Below are 25,375 nucleotides of genomic sequence, written 5' to 3'. Positions count from 1 at the left end.
ATAGTGTATGGCAGGATGAAGGCTGTGAAGGTCCGGAGACAGCCACCAAGGTGGAGAGGAATCAAAATGGCAGCTAGGCCTGGCTGGGAGAACAAGAGCAATGTTTCCAGTCACTTCCATTTTTCCAGTATCACTCAGCCCCACACCCAGTCTGATGAGAGATTGCAATTTTGCTTTAAGCAACGCTATACGAGGAAGGACAGATAGCAGATCAGATTGTAAACTGATGTAATTAAACAGGAGACGTTAATTCCCAGCACCTGAGACTCAAGTCCTCCGTGCAGCGTTGATAACACTAATTTCAGTAATTTCGGCAAAGCAAACTGTACGAACAATAGGCGGAGGACGGAGGAGGCTCTTCACTCTTCTGGAGGATCAGAAACTCGCAGCAATTATCAGTCAACAGTTCCAGCTGCCTGGTAAACTGTTAAGACTAGAGTAAACACATCACGGCTCTGAGGCTGGAAACAGAAGAGCTGTAATTATTTTGAAGTTTAACTATTGCCCCCATCTCCAGATACAGGGAGCGAAACGACGCAGACCCCGACGCACCCAGCTTCCGACAAGGACATGTGATGCTCCTCGTGCAGAAATTCAAGTGTGCTTCTAGGACGCTTAAGATTCAGGTGCGATGTGTATAAAGCATTAACCATTTCCTCCCCATGGCAGACAAAATCACATTACCTTGGGCAAGCCACATTCCTATTAAAAAAATCGGTTCCTACGAGCCTCGTAAGAGGAGCCAGAGATTCCTTCGTCTTTGCTGAGTGTGTGGGGGAAGTTCAGCTGTTCTGACAACCAAATCATGTTTGATATCATCCGAGCTGACTCGATAGAGATGTCAAATGGCAGAAGATAGCAGAAGTCTGCCTCGCAGTTTAATTGGCTTACACTTTTGTATATCCTGTTTTAAAAGTAAGGCCTTCAAAATGCGATTTGGACAAGTGAGTTGCGTGGGGTTTTATGCTGGGCCGTCTCGCAGTCTTCTCAGTGACAAAAACAGCGCAGCTTTGAACACAGGCTGTATATATGGTTGGATTTATGGAGTATTCATTATTTTAATAGCACTTATTGACTTAGGGTCAAATATCTTTTTCCAACATTTTTTTATTTAAGGAAAGAGCCCGTATGTCACAATCTCATGCCTCATCTAATTGGATAAGTGTTTCCTTTGTCCTTGAAACCGAAAAGTAGACCGCGTATCCAGGAGCTACAGAATGAAAAAGCATCTGCCTTTGGTATTTGGCATGCCTCAATTAAAAAACCCGCTGCCTGGGCTATCATTTTTTTTGAATTCTGACCAGAGCACTTCTGCTCAGATTCAAGCAGACAGTTCTGAAGGTCGAGCTAGGGGTATGTAAAAACACAAATCCTTTGGAACAATATATAGAACATTAACGTTTTACATACAACAGAAAAGAGGCCTGGATCCAGCAGAGCCAAGTCCGGAGTCATGCTGGAAGCACGGGAATGGCTCGCGTGCTCGCTCCCCCCCGAGCATTTCTGTAAGCTCCTGCTGGAGTGGAGCTCAGGTCCCCTCTCAAGACGTGACTCCCCTCCCTCCCAGCCCCACAAACCTGGTGCTCAATATGCACAAAACACTCCCATCTTTAAAAAATAATTGAAAAGGTGCACCCTAAAGTTCACTGGATCGATCCCTCTGAATTATTTTATTTAGAAGACACTTCATTGTGTCAAAGATTTAATGGAGAGGTTACGATGCCCAGCCTTCAGAATGTCAATGCATTAAAACAGAGCGTTGCAGGGAATGTTAAAATCCCCGGTAACATACGCCCAAGCAAAACTGCCAGATATATGAAATATGAAAATGATTATACAGAGTTTAGATAAGACATAGGCTGCTGGCAAAAAGCAGTATAGGGGCCAGAATCCTTCTGCATGTGTCTTAAGAGTAGTGGGATGAAATTTAGCAGCCTCGCTATGGACTCTTTTGCCTTTCCCTTACATCCCTTTGAGCGTTCCCTTCCCAAGCCACATCTTTTGAAATGTGTGTATTTTTACATGAGCAGTATTTCCCAGCACACTTGATTAAATACCTTCCCTTGTTATTTATTGCCCATTAAACAACATATCTTCTGCGTGTACCTTCGTCGGACAAAAGATCTTTGCTATCGAATGCAGACCTCAGCATGTCTTAGGCCAGAGCAGTTTACTGCAATGATCTCTACGTGGGGCTGCAGCTGAGCAGCACTGAGAAAACTCCGGCAGCATAGATCAGGGTTCTCTGCTTATTAAGTGGCATTTCTGGTATATGAGAATTACCCTACTTTACTACATTTCTTGGTGCATGCGATAAGGTTATAATACAGAAGATGTCCAAAGGTTTTTTTTCCTCTCTCCTTGGGGAATCTCTCTCTTCGGGTGCTGCAGGAACAATTGCGAACCACCAAAGTACTTCTAGGCTGTAAAGTTTCAAGTGAAACGGAAGGGCGGGGGAAGGAATGACAAGTCCTTTTTACTGAAATTCTCTCCCCAAATGGATTTGGCAGAGCCCGGCTCTGCTGATCTTACAGCAAGGTTTATCATTTGTGCAGGCTGCTGCCTGAAGGGGGAAAAGATCTTTGAAGTTGCTGAATGATGGAAGGGTCTCCCCCCTCCTCTCCCTCACACACATTTTTTAAGGGTGGAGACTGGGAGATGTTCAACTGCCCTGAGTCAGGAAATTACATGACAAATTAAACAATTATGTGTTTTAGTGCTGAGCATCTATTTAGACATTTAGCATCAAACATGCATTTAGCATGAATTCCATGGGCATTTATACTTTTCCCGACCCCCTGCACCTACACTGCATTATTTTACTGCATGTCTAGAGCTCCCCCAGTCCAGCATCTACACCTTGAAGAGATTTCTTTATCATTTAACTTTATTACAGAGGCACTGCCTGGACACTGTTGGAGTGACAAGGACTATTTCCTTAATTACTGTACATTGATAATAGCATTTACTCTGGCAGCTCCAGTGCTATTCAATCAAGCAAGATTCAATACAAAAAAGCTGATTTGCCAAAAAAGAGATTAGCATAAGTGCCTACAGTCACATTCTATTTTTGAAGGTAAAGCTACTGTGTCTGTGAGGTTTCTTGTGGGAACTTCATAAAGAGAGATTAATCTAGTTTATCTCCTTCAAAAGATATTTGGGGAAATCGCAGAGAGTCACTGTTTTAGGCTCTTCTGGTAATAATTTTCTATAAACATGTAAAATAAAGAACTGCACAGGAAGTGCTAATCAGCAGCAGGAAGGTATATTTTTTTCTCTCACGTGGACGTAGACATTTGTTGTGAAAAACTCTATGTTCCCCCATTTGCTATTGCTGTTCTTTGTCATTTAATCAAGTGGTGACTGTAGCTGTTGCACTTTAAAATTAAATGCTATTATTTATGGTAGAACTTGCTCTAGTTAAAAATGCAGACCTCAGCACTGTGTACGTTTGTAAGCAGAAGGTTAAGCAGGACATTTTAAATGGTAAAGCAAAGGGCTTAATCAAGGCTGAAGAGCAAAATGCTGTGGGATAACAGATATAGTAAATAGGCATTAATCACCATACAGGCTTAATCCAGGTATTAGGCAGTCTTGGGGCTAATACGAAGACTCACTTACATAAGGACTCATTCTACCAACCCTTAAGTAAGTGAATAACTTTATTCTTTGGAGAAATTTCATCAACGTTAAAGGCTCTTGCAATATCAGGCCTACATTATGTCTTTGCAAAATGATCATCACACAATTGTTTTGCCTGAAGGGGATTTCTCAGTTAGGAGGCACATAGGGGGTGTGGTTCAAGACAGGAAAAAAAATTGAATCGCCAGAGCATAAGGAGCCACTTTTCCATGTTGGTTTTTTTTTTTCCCCTTGACACTGTCTATTACTGTGACATCAAAATCCCAGCTAAGTACTTCTTGCCAAAGATGGACCAGATAAAATCACGAAGCCAGTATCATCTCATGGGAGACAGCTCACTGTCTTAGTGACAAATTTAGTGACTACAAATCCAGGCTTAGAACATAGTCCTTCCCTGGTCATAATCCAGCACTTGCACATTGGATTTGCGTTTAACTACTGATGAACTAAAATTTCAGTTTCAAGAAGATAATAGCACATCCATAGGTATGAAATTCGCTATACAAAAGTTCTTTTATTAGATGCTTAGAAAGATTAAAGTGCTTCCACGTTTAACTTAACATCAAAAATTCCAACTCTTTATACAAACAGACATGTTGTATGCACTGACACCAGCACACAAATCCCAGCCTCCGGCCCAGGATGGGTTTTGGCATCCTGGTCAAGCTTGCCTTTACCTAGCCCTGAAACAGACCAGGCAGACTCACAGTAAGCACAACATGACCTAACCTGAGGAAAGGGGAAGGAGATGGAAGTGGGGAATGGGGTAGATGGCCACAGTTTATCTATTCAAGGAATAACAAGATGAAAAAAATCCACAAACCTTTAATTGTGAATGTAGGAGAGGGACAGTGATGTAACTGTTCCCAGGGAACACTATTCTTATTTTGTAGAGGGAGGTGAGCCAAGATACTTAAGCTCTAGAGAACCTTTAACACAGGAAGCTATTTATCATAACAAGCTTGGTTGATACTGCTCCCATACTGAACCAATTAGATTAGCCTATTTCGTCATACTTCATAACTTGGGATGATAGGTTTCCAAGCATGGTACAGTGCAGTAATTGAATTTTGATCAAACACACATGGCCCATAACCCAGTATGTGAAACTTTCAGAACAGTTCACAGCTTTTAAATATCCAGTCAACATGTTGCCAAAAGTACAGGATGTACTTGATGCAAGTGGGAGAGGAGGGGGGGAGCACAAGTCCACGCCGTAACTTGGTACAGCTGTAAAACAAACATTTTTTTGTTCCGATTCTGTTCCTACTTTAGCAAAGGAGCTGGGAGGAAGACAGTGAATGTCAAGTAAGTCGTTTTTCTCCCCAACCCCCACACCCCCCAGGCACACGTTTCCCTTTTAACATTCTTAGATTACCACAACCTTTTAAATTCACTATACTGTACTTACATACTGTATTGGACACACCAGCAATTATGTTTGTTAGCATGACATATCCATTGCTTACACTTAGTTAACAAAATAACTTAAAAGTCGCATGCATCATCCTCTTAATAGGGTTATAATCAATGGGACCATGGAATGCAAGCCCTAAAAATTACCCCCCACCTCTGCATTCCCCAGGCTTCTGCCTCTGCCAACACAATCCATATGGTGGGCAGTCTTGTCAGGCTCAAGGTGAACACTCAGTCAGTTCTTCGCAGGCAGTGATCTCCTCTTACATGTTCTTGCCATGTTTTCTCCACGGTAAATCCAAGGAACTTTGAAGAAGACTCTGTGTAAAGGAAACAGAATACATTAATAAATTCATTCCTACTGCTCTACTGACTAGGGGGCAAAGCACCCACCGCAGAACAGGTTCATGACATGGAAAATGCTGTGCCAGACTTTCTTTTGAGCAAGTAATGGCTATCCATATCAAAGCTGCTCTCTGGCCTACAGCTAAGTCTGGCATGCTTAAGCAATGGAGCAGGATATCCCCAACCTCTGCACATAGTGCTGCCAACTTCTTTCTCAATTTTGAATGCTTTGACCTGAAAGGCAGTTGGAGGCAGCTCCAGGCATCTCAGCTACCCGAAGGGGAAGCACCAGGGCAGCCAACACCTTCGCTTTCATCGAGGTGGTGCAAATGACATAAAAGATGGTAATTACTGCTACAGCCCTGCAAAGAGTGTAGGATCTGACGGTTCTAGTTGCACTCTGTGGATCATCTGCCTCCGAGCCGTCTCACACACCTGTTCTGGAGTACAGCTGTGTAAGAGAAGCAGCCACAGGTTCCAAGGGGAGAAACGGTGCTTTTCAGATGTAACAAAATGCACATCTCGTTTAGTCTTGCTGTTGGTTGGGGACAGGTATACTGCCCGATTACAGCCAGCACCCTGTCAGAGCAGAGAGGATGCGCTGGATCCATCTCCCTCCCCGCCCCACTCCCCGCTAAGTTACGATGCTGCAGAGAAAAGAAAAAAAAAAAAAAAAAGGAAAAAGAATTTGGTGTTCAACTTATCAGACTTGGACCAAGCCTCAGCTCAAACCAAGGTTAAATAGGCCTGTTCTAAGCCTCTTAAAGATAGGATTTATATAGTAATTACAGTAATGGAAACTGATCTTTATAATTTTTATACTGCCTAAAATTCTGCTGTGTCATACGCATCTGCAGAGCCTGAGAACTGTGCTTCTCGGAGAAAGCACTGCAGTCTTGAAAGCAGCCATTCAAATGTATAATGGAGAATTATCGGAGCATGAGTGTTTGAGATTATAATGAAGCACGAAGAGTAAGAATCAGAAATCCTGGGAAAAGCAAGGAGTTTGTATTTGAGACAAGCAGTATTTTTTTAAACACTATTTTGTTGGGAGTTTATGGAACTAGATCTTCATCACACACAGTGCAAACAGCATTGAGACTGCCCTTTTTATTCTTACATTTCCTTTCTTTTCCTTTGCCACAGTCTTAGGTCTAGAGAGTAAGCATAGTGCAAAATGCATCTTGGCCAGACAGAATCCTCACATCCACTTTCCAGTTTTCTCTGTTGTGCAAGGAAAAATACCGGAGTGCTAAGTCCTTGCTGTATGATAAAGAACAACTTCAGAAGATTTGGAGATCTGATAGGGGGTTTGGCTCCACCTTCAGGAAGCAGAAGGCAAAGAGACAACACGGTTTTAGGTTTCAGGCATACTTTTGCAGAAACTGAAGCCTACAATCCCCTCTTATTAACATCTACTGCTCCCCAATGTGTCTTTGCTTCGTATATATAAATGATACCCTGATCTGATGCCGTGACATTTCTACATACTTGATTCAACTCTGAAGAGTCCAATTCCTCCTAGAGGTACTTTGAGAACTTGTGGCAGGATGTCCAAAGGTAGCTGATACATGAACGAGAGTCAACGAAAAGCAGCTCTGAGGTGAAAAAAAGAAGTTGTGACACATAGGATGTCGTAGAGCTGTATCAAATATTATTAATCACTTACTTACACTGTCAGTACTAAGGTTTCCATACAGAACGCAATTTTCTCTTATAATTCACAGAGATTAGAAACATTCTTTGGGTAACACAGATGGATTGAGAGGAAGAAAGTGGGAAGAGTCTTGATCAAATTTCAGTCTAGCAAAACACGTAAGCATATGCCTAAAGTTAAGCTATTTTTTCTCCTCAAATTCAGGCAGAAGATGCAAACAGAATAATCTCTTGTATTTCACCTCTTGGCAGACTCTGATGCAGGCTGAACCCAGAACATAGTAGCTGGTTAAAAAGCATGATTTAAATGAACTAAAATGATGCATTTTTTTTAAAGAAGCCATATAGTGACCATGCATAATAATGAAAATGGCAAAGTAAGTAGTTAGGGATGAGATGACGCTGAGTTTGAAAGACTGTATGATGTATTAGTGAAATAATAGGCAATCACACAATTAGTGACAGTCCTATGAGGCAATGGAAACGTATGGTTGCTTGCAAAACCCTGCCTTTGGCATTTCCCCAACTGGGTGCTTAAGCACCCAACCTTATTGTATTCAACATCATTTTCTGGAGGAAACAGGTTTGAAAACTGCAGAGCAAGCAACAGGAATGGCTCTCAGTGCAGAAATGGACTAAACACCTAATGAATCTAAAAATAAAAAAACCCCAAAACACTGAGAAGAGATGCAAGAAGTCTGAATAGACATAGCTGTGTAAGCAAATATAACTGAATATACTCTTGAGGAACAAAGGAAACAATTCTTGATGGGGTGACAACAGATGTTCTCCAAAAAAATTCTAACGGAGCATTTCAAACACAAAGACCTTCCTGTGGAGCTGAGAAGTTTTACTGGCAGACATACAGTAATACATCTTTGGAAACATAATAAAACCTAACATTTAAGGTGTTATCAGGTCCTGAAAGCAGAAGTGATATCTTCATGTAGTAAGTGGTGGGTGGTGGTGGAGAGGAAAACAGTTACGATAACAAAATACTGTCACAGGAAGTTGCCATAGCATAGTTGTGATTTAAATCACAGGAGAAGTAACTAGTCAAGAGATTTTGTTCTAAAATATCTCTAAATCCGCTCTTTTGGAAAACGAGCTCTAAACACAAGTGAAAGATGCACAGGTTGACCTATCTGAACAAATACAATCCAGAGTAATTTATTAATACAGTAAGCACACCTAAGTACAACCACTTCTGCACTGTGTGAGTGAATACAAAGTGCCCAAAGCTGAATGTTTCTACCAGCTACTGCTTTTTCAGATCATGGTTAAGCACGTTGCAGAAAATCCTAAAACGGACATTAAAAAAAAAAAAAGGGACAGGTTTATGGAGTCATTTTTGCAATGACTGAACTGCACTGGTACTTAGAGAAGATTTGGATTTAACTCCTGGCATAGATCTGCAGCATCTTCAGTGAATAGCTTTATACAGGTTTTTAAAGGCTAGGCACTTCAAATTCTTTTTTTAAACTCTGGCCTTTACTTTTTATGTTCTTTATTTTTACAGATACAGAATAATACTTCTCAGTCTTGTTGGAATGTTGAAAGGATTCCTGAATACCTGCAAGGCCAGCAGTTATCATTTTATCTCGGAACGAGGCAGGAGGATGACATAGTACATTGTCTAATCATTTTTATTGCTTTGCAACTGTTTGGGGGAAAACAATTCAGAGAGAAGACTATTCCAGCGGAGTCAGAGCAATCAGAACTACAGAAACACTAGGATGGACAACTTGATTGACAGGAGAAAGCTAAAGCAGGCAGCAACACAGAAAATCATCGTAGGACAGACATTTTGATAAATATTACTGTAGCCAATTTATTATTAACACAGTGGGACAGCTTTACATCTTGCATCACACTTTTCACAGCCCTTATGGTAAACATGCCATATCTGACAATTACAAGATGAAAACAAAGACCTCACTAACTCTCTACTGGCCTGCAGTACTATCTGCTTACTCAGTTAACTCTCTCTAAACTTCAGCTAGGCAACTAAACAAGCCTATAGAAAGGCAGATATGAGTGTTCAGGTATATATCATAATTCCAACAGTATCCAAGTTTCAAAGGTTAAGCCATCTGTGGCACTGATTTCTAAAAGGCTTCACAGACAAAGGAGAGGGCTGTGAAAGAAGTGGAAAGTTGTTAGTACAAGATAGAGGATCAAGTGGAATACCATCTAAAGGGAAGAGAAATAAATTTTTGCTAAGGCTCGAAACATTGCTCTGTCTGGTCACCCGTGGCTTCATTCTGACTGCTAGGACAAAGCAGTGCAGTCCTGACAAGAGCATGCACTGGTATCACAAACCAGAGAGCATCGGGATGAAAGAATCCCATAGCAGTTCTTATTTCCTGGATTGGTTGACACACATCTTCTGTTTCTACAGAAATGCTGTAACTTGGAATAACAAATCTTTCTCTCTGCTGGCTACTTGGTTTCTGGGATTAACAAACTATTTGATGGGCCTCATAACTAATCATATTTTCATCTGATTCAGACAAAATAGCTCCCATATTCTTTTACGGATAATGAAGCACAAGATGGACTGCTGAAAGTCAAGCCCTCTGCTACTTGTACATGTGGAGACAGATTTTAGAACGAAATCTGGTGTGATGATTTGCCCAAGGCTATTTTTTTTATTATAATGTCCATGGTATCTTCCTATTTTCACAGCTTCAGGGTTAAAAAACAAAAAGCAGACAAGTCACAGGATGATCTTAGCCACGAGATTTTATTTGATTGAAACATTTATTTTCCATCCACTTCCTGTCTGTTTTTGAAAGTATTTCAGGAAACAAAACTGACATGCACAAAGAGCATTCAGTGAAAGAGAGACAAAAGGGAGATGCAACAAATATCAGGCAAGTGAACAAAGCTAACAGAGCGTTCTTGTCTCCTTGAACCCACAAGTAAAATGCATGTTAGCAAGTATTCCAAAACTCCGTCTTTCTTGCGCAAAGGAAAGAATTAATGTTAAGCACAAAGTATTCTTTGTGGTTTATTCTCATTACGTGGTATGTCAGGTTACACTGATTTGGAAAAAAACAGCTTTACAAAGCTTTCTGTGCAACAGTCCCAATGTAGGTTTAAAAGAGAGTAAAACCCACAAATTGCACTTTTAAAAATCAATTTAGGAATCTCATTTTTTGTAATTCCCTTAAAAATACCACTTGTGGACACATTAATAACATTTTGAAAGTTTCATCTGAAAAACAAAAGAATAGCCCAAATTTTTGAAAAAAAATCTACATTAAAGTTTATATCATGTGGATTTCTCACTACGTTACTGCTGGTTTTCATTAGAAGGTGAAAGGAATGTTTAAAATTGGTCAAATAACATGAAGATTCTGTTGACATGTTTTCTGTCTCTGTGTGTATATACTTTTCTTTAAAGGAACATCTAGGTAAATCTTGGTTGTCCTAAGGACTTTGGTCAAACAACTTTGAAGGACACAGAATTTATTTCACTGAAACACAACTGATCTAAAATCAGAACCTTTTAAGGGCTTTATTAGTACAAAGAATTCACTTTTTTGACATTCTGTAGCTGTAAAACACATGCACCGATTTCTTTTCAGAAAAGGATGTATTTCACCATGGATGGTTGCAAGGAAGGGGAAAAGAAAAAAAAAAAATCAAAATAAGCAGAACGATTATTTCCTATTCTAACCTCAGGGCACCCCAGCATGCACCCTCCTTTTTTGTGATGTGTCATCTACGGTTCCATTTTTTATGCATCCGTATTTCTACTGTTGATCAGCACTGACCAAATTTTGCAACTTGACCAAAATTTGTCTTTAAGCTTTACAGAAATAATTATTTCAATTAATAGAATTTCACAGAATACACCAGCACAAGATTTAGGGCCATCTGGATTTTAACTAACAGGATAGAAAGAAAGGCAGTTTCTGTGGTTTGGGATATTTAAGTTCATTTACAAAATGCCACACATAGTTATGAAAACAGACACCAAATGTAATCCTGGCCCATCCATGCTCAAACTCTCATCAATTTCAATGGACTAAATATCAGCATAGTTGTTCTGAACAACTCTTTCTCCACCTCTCTGTAACACTCTAAATTATACTTACAGACACAGAACAACATCAGTGCAAATTGTAAAAGTCTGCACATTTCACAAATGTTACAACTTAGCAACAAACTGTGCTCACAGAAACAGAGCAGTCACAAAGAAACTCGGCACCTTTCAGGTAAACTCACTCACTTGAGGAATTTTCATATTTTATCATCTTTGTTCGATGTACATTTAATATGCAGTTCTGATGAAGTGTAATTAATAAGTCGTCAGCAATTTCAGTGGACGACTGGATCCATCTGTAACAATAAAATGCACCTATGCATTTGTGACACTTACTGCCAGGGTTAAGGATAGGTCTGCATTTTCCTGAATGTTGCATTGGTAATAGTGAGCCGTGTAAGCCTTGCTCCATAGTAATCTATAATGTAACTAGAGCCATCGGAAGGTCCGACAATCTACAAGAGAAAAAGAACCAAGACTTTTCAACATGAAGTGAAATATACACTTTGTGCTAATGTCTCAATTACTGCTAATTTTCCCATCATAAAATTAGTCATGCTTAATTAGTCAAACAGAAACTAGATTTATTTTGAAGTTATGCTGTAGTTTAACTATTTTAGCGAGCACTGTCTCAGGAGGAACATTTCCCTAGGGCTTCTAATCAACCAAATTACACAGCCAGGCGCTGGTACTAGGTTAAGCCGATGCGGATTTGAGTCACAAAATCAGGCTAACAAATGAGTGGGCTCCAAACCACCTTTCTTGGATGATGGAGGGTAGGCAGGAGAGAATTAGGTTGATGACAGGTATCTTTGAAATACTGCACAGGTAAGGAATGGAGAGAAGGAGAGAAGATCATGGCTTTTTTGTTCTGGAAAGGCTAAATTGATGTGGGGTCACCAGGGAGATGAATAAAGGAGAGAAGAAAGATACTCTCAGCTGTATCTGTAAGTGATCTGAGGCAAGATCACTGCGATAGCATGGAAAGGAATTTGAGAATGCATATCATTTAAAATATGTACATACAAAGATGCATACTTTAAAAATATTTTTCTATAAACCCACACAAACATTTCCTATCTCCACAATGCATTTTAAGTTCATCATAGGCAATTTCAATTCATGCTAAATGGATGCACTATATAATAAGACAATTTTGCAATGTCATGACGCCACAAGACGTCACCCCAGCTGAGGATTTAACCATCATGAATCCCAGAGTCACAGCTCTCAGGTGATATGGGACTTGTATTTGGAGGAGGGGCAGAAAAAATAAGCGGCAATGCCTTCTCTCCTGCACACTGCATGGACACCCCAGATGATGGACTCCATCAGCATAAAGCACATGCAAACACAGAACTTTAGGATTCTGGGAACAGCAGGATAACTCATGCAAAGTCCAACACTGTGTCACAAAGAGGTCATAGGTTCTGACAAAGTGAATTGATGGTGTTATATCTTCCAAGCTATTCATTACAAGTATTTATAGATAGCTAATCTAATTTTTTAATTCAAACAATAAATATATTGATATTTTGTGTCCATATTCTACAACATCAGTCTACAAACAGAGCTAAAATAAATGCCTTTATTTTTCAATACACAAAGGTTCTTAAGGCTAAAATGCTAACAAAGAATTAGCAATCAAATCAAAGCTTTAACAAACACAGATTTGTATCTTGTTTTGAAAGCCCTGACTTACCTGCATTGAAATAAGTATGAAATCAATTAGGCTACCAATTCCACAAAATCCTACAGTGCAGAACTTTAACAAACCTAAAAAAGGAAAATAAAATTTAACTGGAGCTTTAAGCCAGTCACTATGAAGTTCATAGGTTTCTGGTGGCAATCACATCCCAACTTTCTCCCCACCCTGCAAAATATATATGTGTGTGTGTATATATATATATATATGCATGCATCTAGAAACAGACCTAAAGTCAAAAGATCTTTAATTACCAGGGAAAAACCACCACATATTCATATTTCTACATCCTGAATACACGGTAAAGATTTTAAACATTAACTTTTTTTTTTTTTTTTAAACAGATAAATATTCTTAAACAAAGGCAGGCAAAAGTTGATAAGCAAGTTACTGGAAATTTTCCTTTCTTTGACTGAGGCACAGACAGAAAAAAATCCCAACTTGAGGTGCAAAATTTACTTACGAATAGAAAGAGACTTTCTACCATCTCATGAATTGTAGCACATACTGACTTGACTTTCAGAACATGCTCTTTGGAGAACAATCCTTTGTATAATTTTTATATTTTTGCTGAAATTGGAATTTATTTTGAATATATATACATATATATTTACACTTCTTTTTAACCAGTATTCAAAAATGTTATTTTTCTATGAATAAATGAAAGATTAATAGAAAATATATGGGAATCGCAACTAACAGATGAATGTTTCATTGGAAGTTGCCATGCAAGGCAGACTTCATTTGGAAAATGCCTTCGAAAGAAGGAGGCTGTCTTAATTTTTATTATTTTTTTAATATCAGTAGTTTCTTGTACAATAAATATAATGCAATGAGTACTATATATATTGTAAGTAATACTTCAGCTGAACTTCAGCAAACCTCTAGGTTATTTTGAGAATGAGATACTCATTGTGAAGACATTTATCTCTTTACCCAGGTATAGACAGTATGAAGAGGAATGCGTATCTGTTGCATTTAAGTCAGTTGTAGGCTGTGCTGTATAGGGAAAACACAGTTCCCTGCTAAAAAGCATACCCTTACCGTGCTTACAAGGGCCAGCACACTTCTGAGGCAAGAGAGAAAGCATGTTGATAACATCAGCCAGTGTGGCATCCCAGAGCACCTCTTCCCCACAGCCACAAGTTGTGCTGTGCTGCATAATACCTGCTAGTAAAACCACGCAGCTGTCTTCCAAAGAACGGGCCTGCTCTCTGTCAAACACCTGAAGGTCTCCTGACCTCCGCCTCCTCCTTTGTGCTCCCCCTCTCTCAGAAGCAGCAATCTGTCCTGCATACCACCTCCTCTCCCCCATGCCCTGTTTATGAGGCTGCATATGGAGGAGAGTGGGGGAATAACTGCATGCATGCTGCAGGAAGAGCATCCCACTGTCTGGATATAGCTCCCATAGTTGACAAGATGAAACTAGCCTGATTTATAAACTCCAGGGAGACAGTTTAAAATCTCTCCATGGAGCAACACAGTAGTCACAGAGAACAGGGAAAAATACCTAATGACCAAGAAGATGAAAGAGTAGTAGCAGGATGGTCTTTCAGCTGATTAGAAGAAAAGCCTACGTGCATATTACAACTAAAGTGGTGCCACTTAAATGTGCAAAAACCCAAGTATATAATTTTTTAAAACAGTTTGTTCCCAGTGGCTGATGCGCAAGACTTGCAGCAGCCAGACACAGTTAGCCTGCCTATCAGTACTGGCAGCAGCGTAACAAAACATAAGGGAAACAGCCAGCTAAAGAAATGCTAGCCTTAGGAAACAACAGTTAAGACAATTAAATAATGTCAAACTCTGGTGAACAGTTTACTTTGTTATTACCTGCATCGAGTGCAGTCACCATTTAAGATACTTATTTGTGACACTCCTTATACCGTCTCCTCTCAAGCTGTGGTCCTGAACCTCACTGCCAGTTGGCATTTTAGCAACCCAGCAGTTGTCTTACCATTGCTACTACTCTTTCATCTTCTTGGTCATTAGGTATTTTGGTTCCAGCAGCAGCTCCAGTTTACTTGAGGAACTGGCTGCTCCGTTATGTTACTGGATATAAAAGAACTGTTTCTGAACCTGGCATATATTTCTGAAGTGCAGGGTAAAGTTGATCTTTTTCTTCCTCCTCACTTCCCTCCCTACAAGCAGATCACACTGAGAAAATAAACTGCTGTAAAGCATAGAGGGAAAAAATAGTGCTCTTACGCAGTAATAACTTATGGTTTAGTTCACAGTGTGTGGGAGAGGAAGAGGTTGCCTTCCTGATTTCTTCATATTCAATAGCTTGTTTGTATTTGTACGCTCTTTAAGCAAAAGAGGGGAAAAAAATAAACCAAAGAACATTTACAGTCTTCATTACACTTGCACAAAATATTTCAATGCTATTAACCTTTCTTAATCATTTTTTGCCAAGGCATGGATGACATAAAAAATCCCCAATCAACCACTGTCAAGGAATCCAATGTATTGATTATTTTTTCTTTTCTACTGTAACCTATTTGCTTCTGTCTTCCTTAACTTTCAAAAGCTTGAAAACCTGACTTTTGAAGAGTTTAATTTTAAGTCTTTTAACTTTGGTTACTGGCTACAGTATATTCCAGTAGGGTTAACAAGCATGAGCATAAAGAACTCCTATATAGGAATGGAGGATTTATAAATCTAAATTACTACAATATATTACAAAATAATTACTGCAAATTATTATTCCAAATCCAGTGGTATAACAAAAAGGTGGACCTTATTGACCGCTTCCAAAAATGTACCTTTTTCTGAAACAGATGGACAAAGTAAGTGCTAATTATAGAACCTCAGGGAAAAAAGACATAGATGTTAACGCAAGATTATCGAGAAGGACAGATAATGTTATTAAAAAAACCCAAGCGTTTGCATTTAATGGTCAGAAACTCAGAATTCCTAGCTGAAGTGACAGTAACATGTATAGCTTTTTCCAACTCATTACTCCATGCTATCTAGACTTAATTTTACTCCATTTGTCCAGCTCAGAAACAAAGCCAGTGAAAGTAGTTCTAACGTACTAAGGTATTTCCATTATTTAAAAGCCAGTGGCACCACCACCCTGGGATTCAGGTCCTAAAAACACTAACCAGAAGTAGGTCTTATTAAAGGTCCCAGCTTCTGCAGAACTGTTAATACCATGAGCTATCTTGAAGGTATGCATTTGCCAGAATAAATTCCATATCCCAAAACACTAAGTTTACTGTAAAGGTTGTCCACTATTTTCCTGGTAAAATCAAGCATCATTTAAGTAGCTGTCACATGAGTCAAAACCACTTCTGTTTCAGTGCCTCACAAAGAATGCTGTGGTAAACATCAGTGCAAAGCAAACATAAAGCAAAACTATGAATAGCAATAATAATGTTTGCTTATTAGGATTTTATCTGTTGGACAACTATATATCCATTTGTCACCACTCACTCCAACAGAATAGCAGGCTCAGGATAATGCAGGATTTTACCTTACTTGACAATAAAGTAAGGATTCTAGTTGTAAATATTAAAACTTGACTGTCAGCCTTCATTACTCAAAATATAAGTATACACATATAACTCAGTCATAACAATAAGCTTTACCTCAAAGAAAAAATAAGAAATAAACTTACCTAATGCAGGATAGCCTAGATAAAATCTATCTGCTCCCAACCATCCAAGAAATAAGGACAGAGCCACTGCCACTTTGTAGGAGTATCCATTTCTGCCAAAGAAACAAGTAATGTAGACAATGACTGCAAAATATATTCACTCAATACTTTTGAGAATTAAAGTAGTGACTCATTTGCCTGCTGCTTCAGTTTAAAAAAAAAAAAAATCAGACTTGTTATTTATCTTCAATTAACGGACACAGAATTGATAATGTTAAGCTTTCAAACTGGGTAGGCATCCTCCATAAAGCAACCTCAGCTGTTGCAACTCAAGTATACTCTTACAGAATACAGATCATTCTGAAACTAAATCATGATTTCTTGTCAAGACATAATTCAGTTGCTGATACATTCCCAGTTTCACAGAGTATTTCCTAACAGTTCAGCCCTACTGAGACAACCCTAGAAAGCTAAGAGGTGTATGCATACTGTCTGTAGGCATTAGTCTCACATGCAGCCAAATCGAGAGGAACAGGATAGACAGGTGAGATGTCAGCAGAGACAGCAATTGCAATGAGATCTGAAGGAGAAATGAACCATGGCCACTGGCTGAAGAAGCTGCAGGAAGGATTCAGCAAAAAGGGTAAGTCATGTATCTATTTACTACACTCTAAAGGTAGTAAACGGCACAAACTCACAAATGAAAAGAACTGCTGATGGTACAAAGATGTACAAGTCAAGCATCCCACGGTTAGTCATACAAAATAAACAGATGCAACAGACTTTTTGAGATTTACACTAATTGGCACCATTCTTGCCAGCTGCTGCAGTGATGTGGCCACCTAACCGCCTGTAACTTTCAGTCACTGCTGATGTGAACTTTACACTAATAAGTGAGCTAGAAACATACAGCTATCAATATTAGAACTTGCTGCATCCTTTGCTGCATTGGCGAACAGCTAGCTTCTGAAAAGAAAAGCAAGCCCAAATGTAATTAGAACTTTAAAAATATTCAATAATTCACTGTTTTGATACGTGCACTACTATGTGCCAGCAATTATTTAATAAGCCCAAATTAAACTCTTAGTTGACAGTTGAATAAAACACAGAGTTTCACAAAGACAGTAGCTGAGAAAGGTCCAAGCACCTTTATTAAGCACTTTCAATGCCAAATAAAGATCTACCTTTTTGCTTATTATCTACATTTACTGACTTTAAAATTTAATGGCAACATTAAGTGATTAAATCATGACTCTTACCTCAATATTTGTTACTTAGTGCTTATTAGCAACACAGAACATACTGGGCATTCCTGGAAGCTAATGTAACGTAAATTATCATCTTTAGAACTGTCTTGTTTCCACTGTAAAGAACACTAATGGTTTTATTTAAAAGTTGAGGTAAACTGTTGGAAATTTTTTATCCACTACAAAGTGTCAACAACCCTCCAAGGACACTAAAGCATAAAAAGAGCTCTTACACAAAAGGTGGGAACACAGTTTAATTTGAGATGCTCCTGATCAAAACTAGTAATAAACTGAGCACTCGTCTATGCATTGAGATGCTTTTAAAAGCAGAACAGTCTGCAACCCAGTCAACATCAAACTGACAGGCAGAAGAAATCTAGTATAAAGTGGAAGCATGTTAATACCGTAACAAGGCTGCATCCACTCTTGTATTTCCTTTGTCTTACTTACTCTTTCAGATAAAAACATGCACTGAAGACTAAACCAGCAAGCAGAAAAATAACATATCCCAGGCATCTAAAGGAACTTCTAGAATTGGGTAAAAGATGCAATTTCTTTTCAGTTCCTCTTCTGATTTTTTCTTGCTTCTCAGCCTCATCCAATCTTTATTTCTTCTGCATACGTTTCTTCCAGCTGCCATGTCAAAGACTTTTTCTTCCAGCTCTTCCACACCAGTTGATACCAGGCACTGCTGTAGGTCACAGTGGCTTCCATCGTCTTTTGGGGTCTCTTAGCACTGCTCAGACACCTGTCCACACTGAACTTCACAAATTTCACAGACTACCATTTTATGGATTCCTTGCCTGTAATGGCAATACTTGAACAATGGACATTTCAAGTCCGCAGAGTCAGGGCCTGCACATATTAAGCATAATACATGACAGAGTGCCAATTGAGGGAATTCTAGAATTTGGAAAAAAAAAAAAAAAAATCTACCTTCAAAACATCAAATTAAAACCAAACCAAAACAATCTTGACTCCCAGTACTTTTTTGCTGGAGCAACCTTATTAGCACTTACAAGCTTCTCCTTGTACTTACAGTAGGAGCAACTGAAATTGAACACATCTACTTATACAAATATATAACATCTCCTGGTCTTGCTCTAAAATAACTGGATCCCAGAACTGTTATCTGGACTGTTGCTAAATTACAGTTTTGGCTAAGCACAACTTGCTGATTTGTCCTTTCCAAAAGCTAGGGATACACATAAACCTGCTGTCCCCATGCTAGGACAATCCTGCTTTGGGAAGATGCCTTCTCAAACCAATTTTCTGGTTAAATCACATGCAGTTACTTCTGCCAGAAGACAGATATAGTTTCCGTCAAAACTCAGGCAAGATGCTGGAAAAATCTCCAAAATAGCAGTAGAAAGGGCAGGCCTAATGTTGTAATATTAAGCTAGAGATTCCTGCTTAAAATAATGTTTCTAACACTTAGGTAACATTCAAAATGCCTTATGAAAGGCTCATATAAATATCAGTGATTAGACCACTTTTTAAACAAGTGTACACATGAAGGATGCTAACATTAACCTTGCTGCCATTTTTAACTGGCTTTGGGGCTTTATCAAGGGCATGCTTGCATAACTCTTTCTACACTCACAGTTGTATTTTACTGGAGTTTTCAGCAAGCCCACAAAGGGTCCTCTTCTCCTTCTGCCATACTAGCAGTCATGGGACTGGAAAAGCCACAGCAAGTTCTTCTGACAGTGTAACCATTGATTATTTCATCATAAATAATAGTCATGATCAAGTAATAAACATCATAAGAAGGATGGCATTCTTCTGCCTACATAGATTTGGGTTTTTATTAATAAATATAAAGAAAAACTACATTTTACAATGTTTCTAGAAAATATATTAAACCAAAAATATACAAAAAACTCAAAATGTAAGAATTACTGTCTAGTCCAAAGAGGAAGCAATTTTATTAAACTAGTATAGCTCATCTTATTCTCAGTCCCCATCACAGATGGGACTGAAATGCAATTGTTTCTGGACAAAAATGTGACTGAAGTCTAGTTTGCTAGCATTTAAATTTGATTAGACGTAATAATATGTTTTCTTCAATTTGCTGAGCTTTGACTGTTGAGAAGACTAAATACAGAGAAAATATTTATGAAACTAAGAGGCAGAGCTGTACTTCTGAGTTAGGCAAATTATTGAGCAGTAAGTATCACATCAGAGTTATTTGCCCACTGGTGTGATAAGGAATACCCAGCAAATATTACTGGAGTTTTAATTTCCAAAGATTCCAGCAGGACAAAAGAAAAAGGCTCCGGCGTGAATCCCACAAAAAGGAGAAACAAATGGTACTGACAGGTGTTTGCTGATCATTAGCATTGGCCAGTTGGAACATTTATTGGTATCCAGAGCTATCCATTGCTCACAATGTGCTTTAGAAAAACTAGGTCCATCATTTTCACGTTTCAGAAACAGGCTCTTGAAAGACACAGAGGACTTGGTTAAATACAAAGGTTGCTTAAAAATAGACAGTTCCTCTAAAAGATATTTTTTTAGGAACTGGAGACTTAAACTCCCCCAATATTCATGCATACTACAACTTAAGCTGCATCTACAGGCTCACTTTGAACTGGCATGAACCAGTACTGCCACTGAACAGAGAAGCCCAGTCCAGCCCTCCTTTCTCCACTCTCTTATCCTTGAGTTGCCCTCATTCTTGTGCTGGCACAAGCACTTGAAGCAACTGTACTGTGACTCAGATTGGGGAACTGATCCAAATTAGTTCAAACCCAGATCAGTTGCCCGATTCAGTATACAGTCGGGTATGTCAGGGAAAGGGATGGAGAGGTGTCCCCAGAGGAGCTCCTTTCAGCAGCTGTGCGGATTTTAAGCATATGTGAAATGTAGCCTCAGCATTTGGGGCAAATTTTTGCCACGGTAAATAAAGTACTAAGTAAAGCAAAGGTAAAATACTAAGGTAAAGCAAAGATACAAACATAACTAAACAAATGTGTCCATGGCTGAGACAGATTTACTTATAATCATGCATGTTGTATCCTTATACTACTTACAGTGCTTATTAGAGGATTAAGTACTCTTCAACGTGTGTACGATTCTACCTTACTTCTTTTTCCTTCTATCAACACATCATACTATTTTAGAAAAACTTCATTGTGAAAACAAAGACAAATTATTACAAAAAACAATAGTGTACTTACACATTGCGACATGGAATAGGCTTGTAAAATCCAACTTCATGTCCTGTAAAGACTTTTTCTATGCCAAGGTGATCTTTGCAAGTTATATTTGGTGCTGGCAGACATTGAACTGAGGACAAAAAAATTATTTGAAATTAAGCAGTAACCAATTGGGTACTGTAGTGTTTTTCTGACAAGACACAAGTGAAATATACAAATGAAGTTACACTATGCAACAGTCTTGATACATAGCACAGTACACACAGACATATTACTTTTAAAAAAAACATATTTTTTTAAGCCAGTCCTATGACTAACTTGTCTTTCTGCATGATACATATTAAGTAAAATATAGAAACCTAATTGCTGCTCTAATTCTGTTGTAATTTCCTTTTTTGGCTCTGTTAACGAGTCAATGGGAAATCTGAACCTGACATACCAGGGAGGTGGTGCCATCACCATCCTTGGAGGTTTTCAAGATCTGACTGCACAAAGTCCTGAGCAACCTGGTCTGAATTCAGTGCCAATGCTGCTTTTGAGCAGGAGGCTGGACTATATGACTTCCCGAGGTCTCTTTCAACCCAAATTATTCTATTATTCTAAGCTAAGGTTTGACTCTTAAGAGAACCAAAGTGGAAATCACAGCAGAAAGTGACATCTGCTAAAAGTTTGCAATGTATTACCAGAATATTAGTCACTCTTCAGTGTTTAAGTCTGTTGTTTTAAAGGGAAGGATCGCAGTCCTTTACCCACTTTCTATCAGTTTTCAGTATTTGAGAGTCCTGTCGGCTGGTTCCAACAAAACAGCAAGCCAGGTTCAACATTTCTTTCCAGATTTTCCAATACTACCTACAGGCAAGAAGCCTAGGATTTGGATATGTATTTTTTTAAATATCTATCCATATTGCATAGGGACCAAAAAATGAAAAAAAAAAAAAAAAGAAAAGAAAAAACTAAATTCAGGCCATCAGTATTAGTAACAGCCAAAACCCATGAGCTATGTCTGGACTTAACTGCCATAAAGTTCTATATGGATCTTACTCATCAAAGTGCCTAACCTAAGATGACTACAAAAAACCTACATTCTTTGTTGTAACAAAAAAAACTAAGCAAAGAAAGCAGCACTTTGTTTTATTTAGAAGAAACCCACAGCAGTTTAAATATGTTGATATAGAAAAGGCCACAGCTTTCGTGTCAATGTCATGCCAGTAAGACTTGAAATCTGCTACTCGATGAGACTAATTGGATGCTTTGAATTAAACCCCTATTTGTTTGGGTGATGGATCCCAGAAAGATGTTCAGAAACAGTAGTGCTTCAAGCATGATCCAGAAGATTAACTTGTTATTACTTAGATAATACTGAAACAGGAAGCGACTCAAATACTGTGGGGACAATCTATACAGGCACAGAAAACAACATTAATTAACCTAGCAACTTTCCCCACTCTGAAGCTTATGTCCTGTTCAAATGTATAGTCTATTAAATACAATCACATGGTAACTGGTTAGACAACTAACAATTTGAGTTGTGATCAATCTCAAACTACAGAACATTCTTTCTGCTCACTGACTGGACATTGATAATAAGGGACATGATGTCAAAGATGATGTAAAGGACCGGGTAACTTAAAAAGGGATCCATTTTGGACAGTACTTTCATCCAGTCTCTGAAGAATTTGGAAAACCTTTACTATCCTTCAGCATCCCAGTGAAGAAAATTATTCAGCGTTTATAGAAAACAAAATATGAAAGACAACAAGCATACACATGTATTTTAAACATGAGTGCACATAAAGCAAAACTGTAGTGCTACTAGCTAACACAGAGACTATTTATTTCAATGCCTGAAAACATAAGAAAAGCTAAACATATGCAGTAAACCAAGTGATCAGTTTAAGCATTTTTCTGTTGTACTCCAAAGTACATCAGAATTTAACATCAAAATAAAAGTAAATGCTTTCAAAACAGAGCCTCATGGCACCAAAAACTCCCGATGATGGAAGGCACCATATTTCCTTAAAAAAAAAAGTAAAAAATAGATTTTGAAGGCTGTTCTGTCACGTGTCAATTCTTCTAATAAGTATATGCAAAATCAGTATGACAGGAACGGTTTGGTTTAATCACAGTAGTGCAGGGCAGAGCCTAGAGGATATAACATACATTGAAGAGATTTACCAGAAACCTCACTTACAAATGTACCAATCAGAGACAATGTATTTATTCATTTTTAGTAAAGCATCCAATCCACACATATGTTTTAGGCTTTCACACTAATGATATTACTAATCCCATGTTTTATAAAGCTCATCTAGCAGATACAAAAACGCATAAATTGAACACTTCCTTGGAAAATGTTGTTACTGTCAATATATGTCATAAGTTAGAAATCCTTACCATATGCTGTGTGATTTGTACAATTCATAGGTTCTTGTGTACTGTTGTCTATTTTAGGCTCATCACACATATATGTTCAGGTAATTGAGGAAAACATTTTTCATATCAAACACTACAACAGGTTTGACAGTAATTTATTCCACCCTCTTTAAACCCTGAGGATTTAAGATGCACCTTGATGTTAGTTCCTACCCATCCCCCAAGATAGGAACAGCACATTACCATACAGCAAATCTGCTAATCCAATTTAATACACCAATATATCGCATAAGCTCCACGTTTAATTAGTGCTGCAGTCAGCACTACCTAAAGGAACTACAATATTTATCAGTCACAGCCTCTGTATTTGAAGGCAACAAGTTAGCACACCTAATCCAGTCTTCTTCCCTTATTTCAATATCAGAGTACCTTTAAATTGAGGCATTTAGTTGAGAAGAGTAAATCTACAGTAACATACAAATTTCAAAGAACGCCTAAAAACAAACATCTGAAATGCCAGGAATTTGGACTAGAAAAAAAACCTGACCAGGAACTAATTTCCAGAGTCTGAACTCCCATGGCCAAGTAAAGCAGGAGATGAAGTTAACTTTTCCAAGATTTGCTTTCCTGACACTTTGGATCATCAATAACTGTCAGCTACCATCAACAACTGTCAGCTACCATCAACAAACATTTTCTGGGGAAGGCCTGATGCCCCTTTGGAGAATCAGGAGCCTCGCAGCTAGAGTCTTTAACACCTGCGCCCTGCTCCTTCAAACTGTGGAGGAGCACTCGACATTGTGCAAAGCCACCGCGTCTCACTCGAGTGTCCTGCAAAAAATAAGAAGGTGGAGGAGGGGTGGGGGAGAGGGGTCTCTCCTCCCGTGGGATCTTCTCGTTGCAGATCGAGGAGACACCCCAAACCTGCACACAGGCACACGCTGTACCACCCTCGAAAGGAACCCAGGCCGCTGCAGACGTGCCCTCTCCCGCTCCTTCCAGCTGAGAGCCCCTGGGGGCTCCTGACCCGAGGCTTTCTCCGACACCCTGTCAGGCACCTCACACCCTCCGCCTCCCCTTTCCCCCTCCACCCGAGGCGGCTGGGCAAGCGGCCCCCTCCCTCAGGCAAACCGGGCCCGGGGCGAGAAGCCGCCAGCCCCTCCGCCTTCCCGGGCCCCATCGCCATAGCAACCGACCCCCGCCGCCGCCGCCCCCCCAACCCGGCCCCGGCCGCCCTCAGGATATTGCCCCAGCCTCAGCTCGTCGCACTTGAGCGGCGGCTCCGTGCCCTCCGCTCCCTCCACGGCTGCACCCGCGAACCAGAGGAGAAGCAGGATCCGGGCCTCCGCCGCGCCTCTCCACCTCCCCTGCCCCGCCGGCAGCCGCCCCGGCCGGGCGGCCATGATGGAAACCGCCGCTGCCGTCAGCTGACTCGCCGGCCCCGGGGAGGAGCGGGCCCCGCCGCCGGGGGAGGCCGCCCTGCCTGCCGGGAGGGGCGTTCGTGGGCTGCTGAGGGGGCCGGTTTGGGATTTTGGGGTGGTTTGGGGGGGCGGGTTGACCTCGGCAAATATGGCTCCTGAGGCAGCTACTGGTCAGCGCTGAGGGCAGAGCGTGCCCCTACTCAAGATGGCGCTGGCAGGGCACCGGCGGGCTCGTGCCCTGAGCAAAGATGGCCGCGCCCGCCCCTAGCACCTGGCGGGACGGCGCCCACCTGCCCTCACTTAAGATGTCGGCCGTGAGGCGCTCCCCCTCGGGTTTGGCCCTCGGGCGGTGCGGGGGAGGCGATAAGCGGCCGTCCCGGCGGCGGGGAGCTGAGTCACCCGCGGGAGGAAGCACACCCGCGCCTGGAACCGAGCGGCGGGCAGGGGACGCCGGCAGCGGTGGGCAGGCTGGGCCGGGCAGGGTGAGGGCACGTCCCGAGAGGAGTGAGGTGAACCCTCCCTGCTCTTCCGAATACCGAAGCTGGTTTTTTTTCACCCCACCGGGTGAAATCTTACCTCTGGGTGTGAGTACCCTTGGGCGTCCCTGGTGTTGTCTGGAGTTTGCTGGCTACTTTCAAAATCATTTTAAAAAGCACAGAAGAGGTTAAAGGGATGGCCTGTGCTGCTCTGTGTCCTGCTGAACCGGGAGTTAAACCCGGGCTGGGGCTGTGCCCTGGCAGCCGCACGGGCCTTG

At 40.2% G+C, this 25,375-nt stretch overlaps 1 protein-coding gene across 5 annotated transcripts; it reads right to left on the bottom strand.

The window, feature by feature from the left end:
• Positions 1 to 24,607, bottom strand: TM2D1 (TM2 domain containing 1). 5 transcript variants are annotated; one of them, XR_775309.1, is made up of 10 exons: positions 24,446 to 24,607; positions 23,222 to 23,295; positions 20,849 to 20,957; positions 16,441 to 16,532; positions 12,816 to 12,889; positions 11,450 to 11,568; positions 6,895 to 7,001; positions 6,524 to 6,725; positions 5,213 to 5,378; positions 1 to 83 (listed from the first exon to the last, which is right to left on the bottom strand). XR_775309.1 is itself a non-coding variant. In XM_010582303.1 (7 exons), the coding sequence occupies exons 1-6, from the start codon at positions 24,601 to 24,603 to the stop codon at positions 11,458 to 11,460; spliced, it is 618 nt and encodes a 205-aa protein (XP_010580605.1). In that variant the 5' UTR covers positions 24,604 to 24,607; the 3' UTR covers positions 3,081 to 5,378; positions 11,450 to 11,457. The 5 variants fall into 5 exon arrangements, 1 of the variants encoding a protein (XP_010580605.1); XR_775306.1 differs by lacking the exon at positions 1 to 83 and having other exon boundaries at positions 3,081 to 5,378; XR_775307.1 differs by lacking the exons at positions 1 to 83; positions 6,524 to 6,725 and having other exon boundaries at positions 3,081 to 5,378.
• Between the last annotated feature and the right edge of the window lie 768 nt (positions 24,608 to 25,375).

The sequence above is a fragment of the Haliaeetus leucocephalus genome, unplaced genomic scaffold (genome assembly GCF_000737465.1).
Source record: "Haliaeetus leucocephalus isolate CR32 unplaced genomic scaffold, Haliaeetus_leucocephalus-4.0 Scaffold848, whole genome shotgun sequence".
Classification (NCBI taxonomy): Eukaryota; Metazoa; Chordata; class Aves; order Accipitriformes; family Accipitridae; genus Haliaeetus; species Haliaeetus leucocephalus.
Note: the sequence above shows the minus strand (reverse complement) of the source record. Positions and strands in the feature narration are given on the sequence as shown.

Coding starts and splice junctions, on each gene's coding strand:
- TM2D1 (XM_010582303.1), bottom strand. CDS start 24,603: ATGGCCGCCCGGCCGGGGCGGCTGCCGGCGGGGCAGGGGAGGTGGAGA. Junction 20,958..23,221: donor TACAAATCACACAGCATATG/GTAAGGATTTCT, acceptor TTTTGTCCTCAG/TTCAATGTCTGCCAGCACCA. Junction 16,533..20,848: donor CCTATTCCATGTCGCAATGT/GTAAGTACACTA, acceptor TTTCTTTGGCAG/AAATGGATACTCCTACAAAG.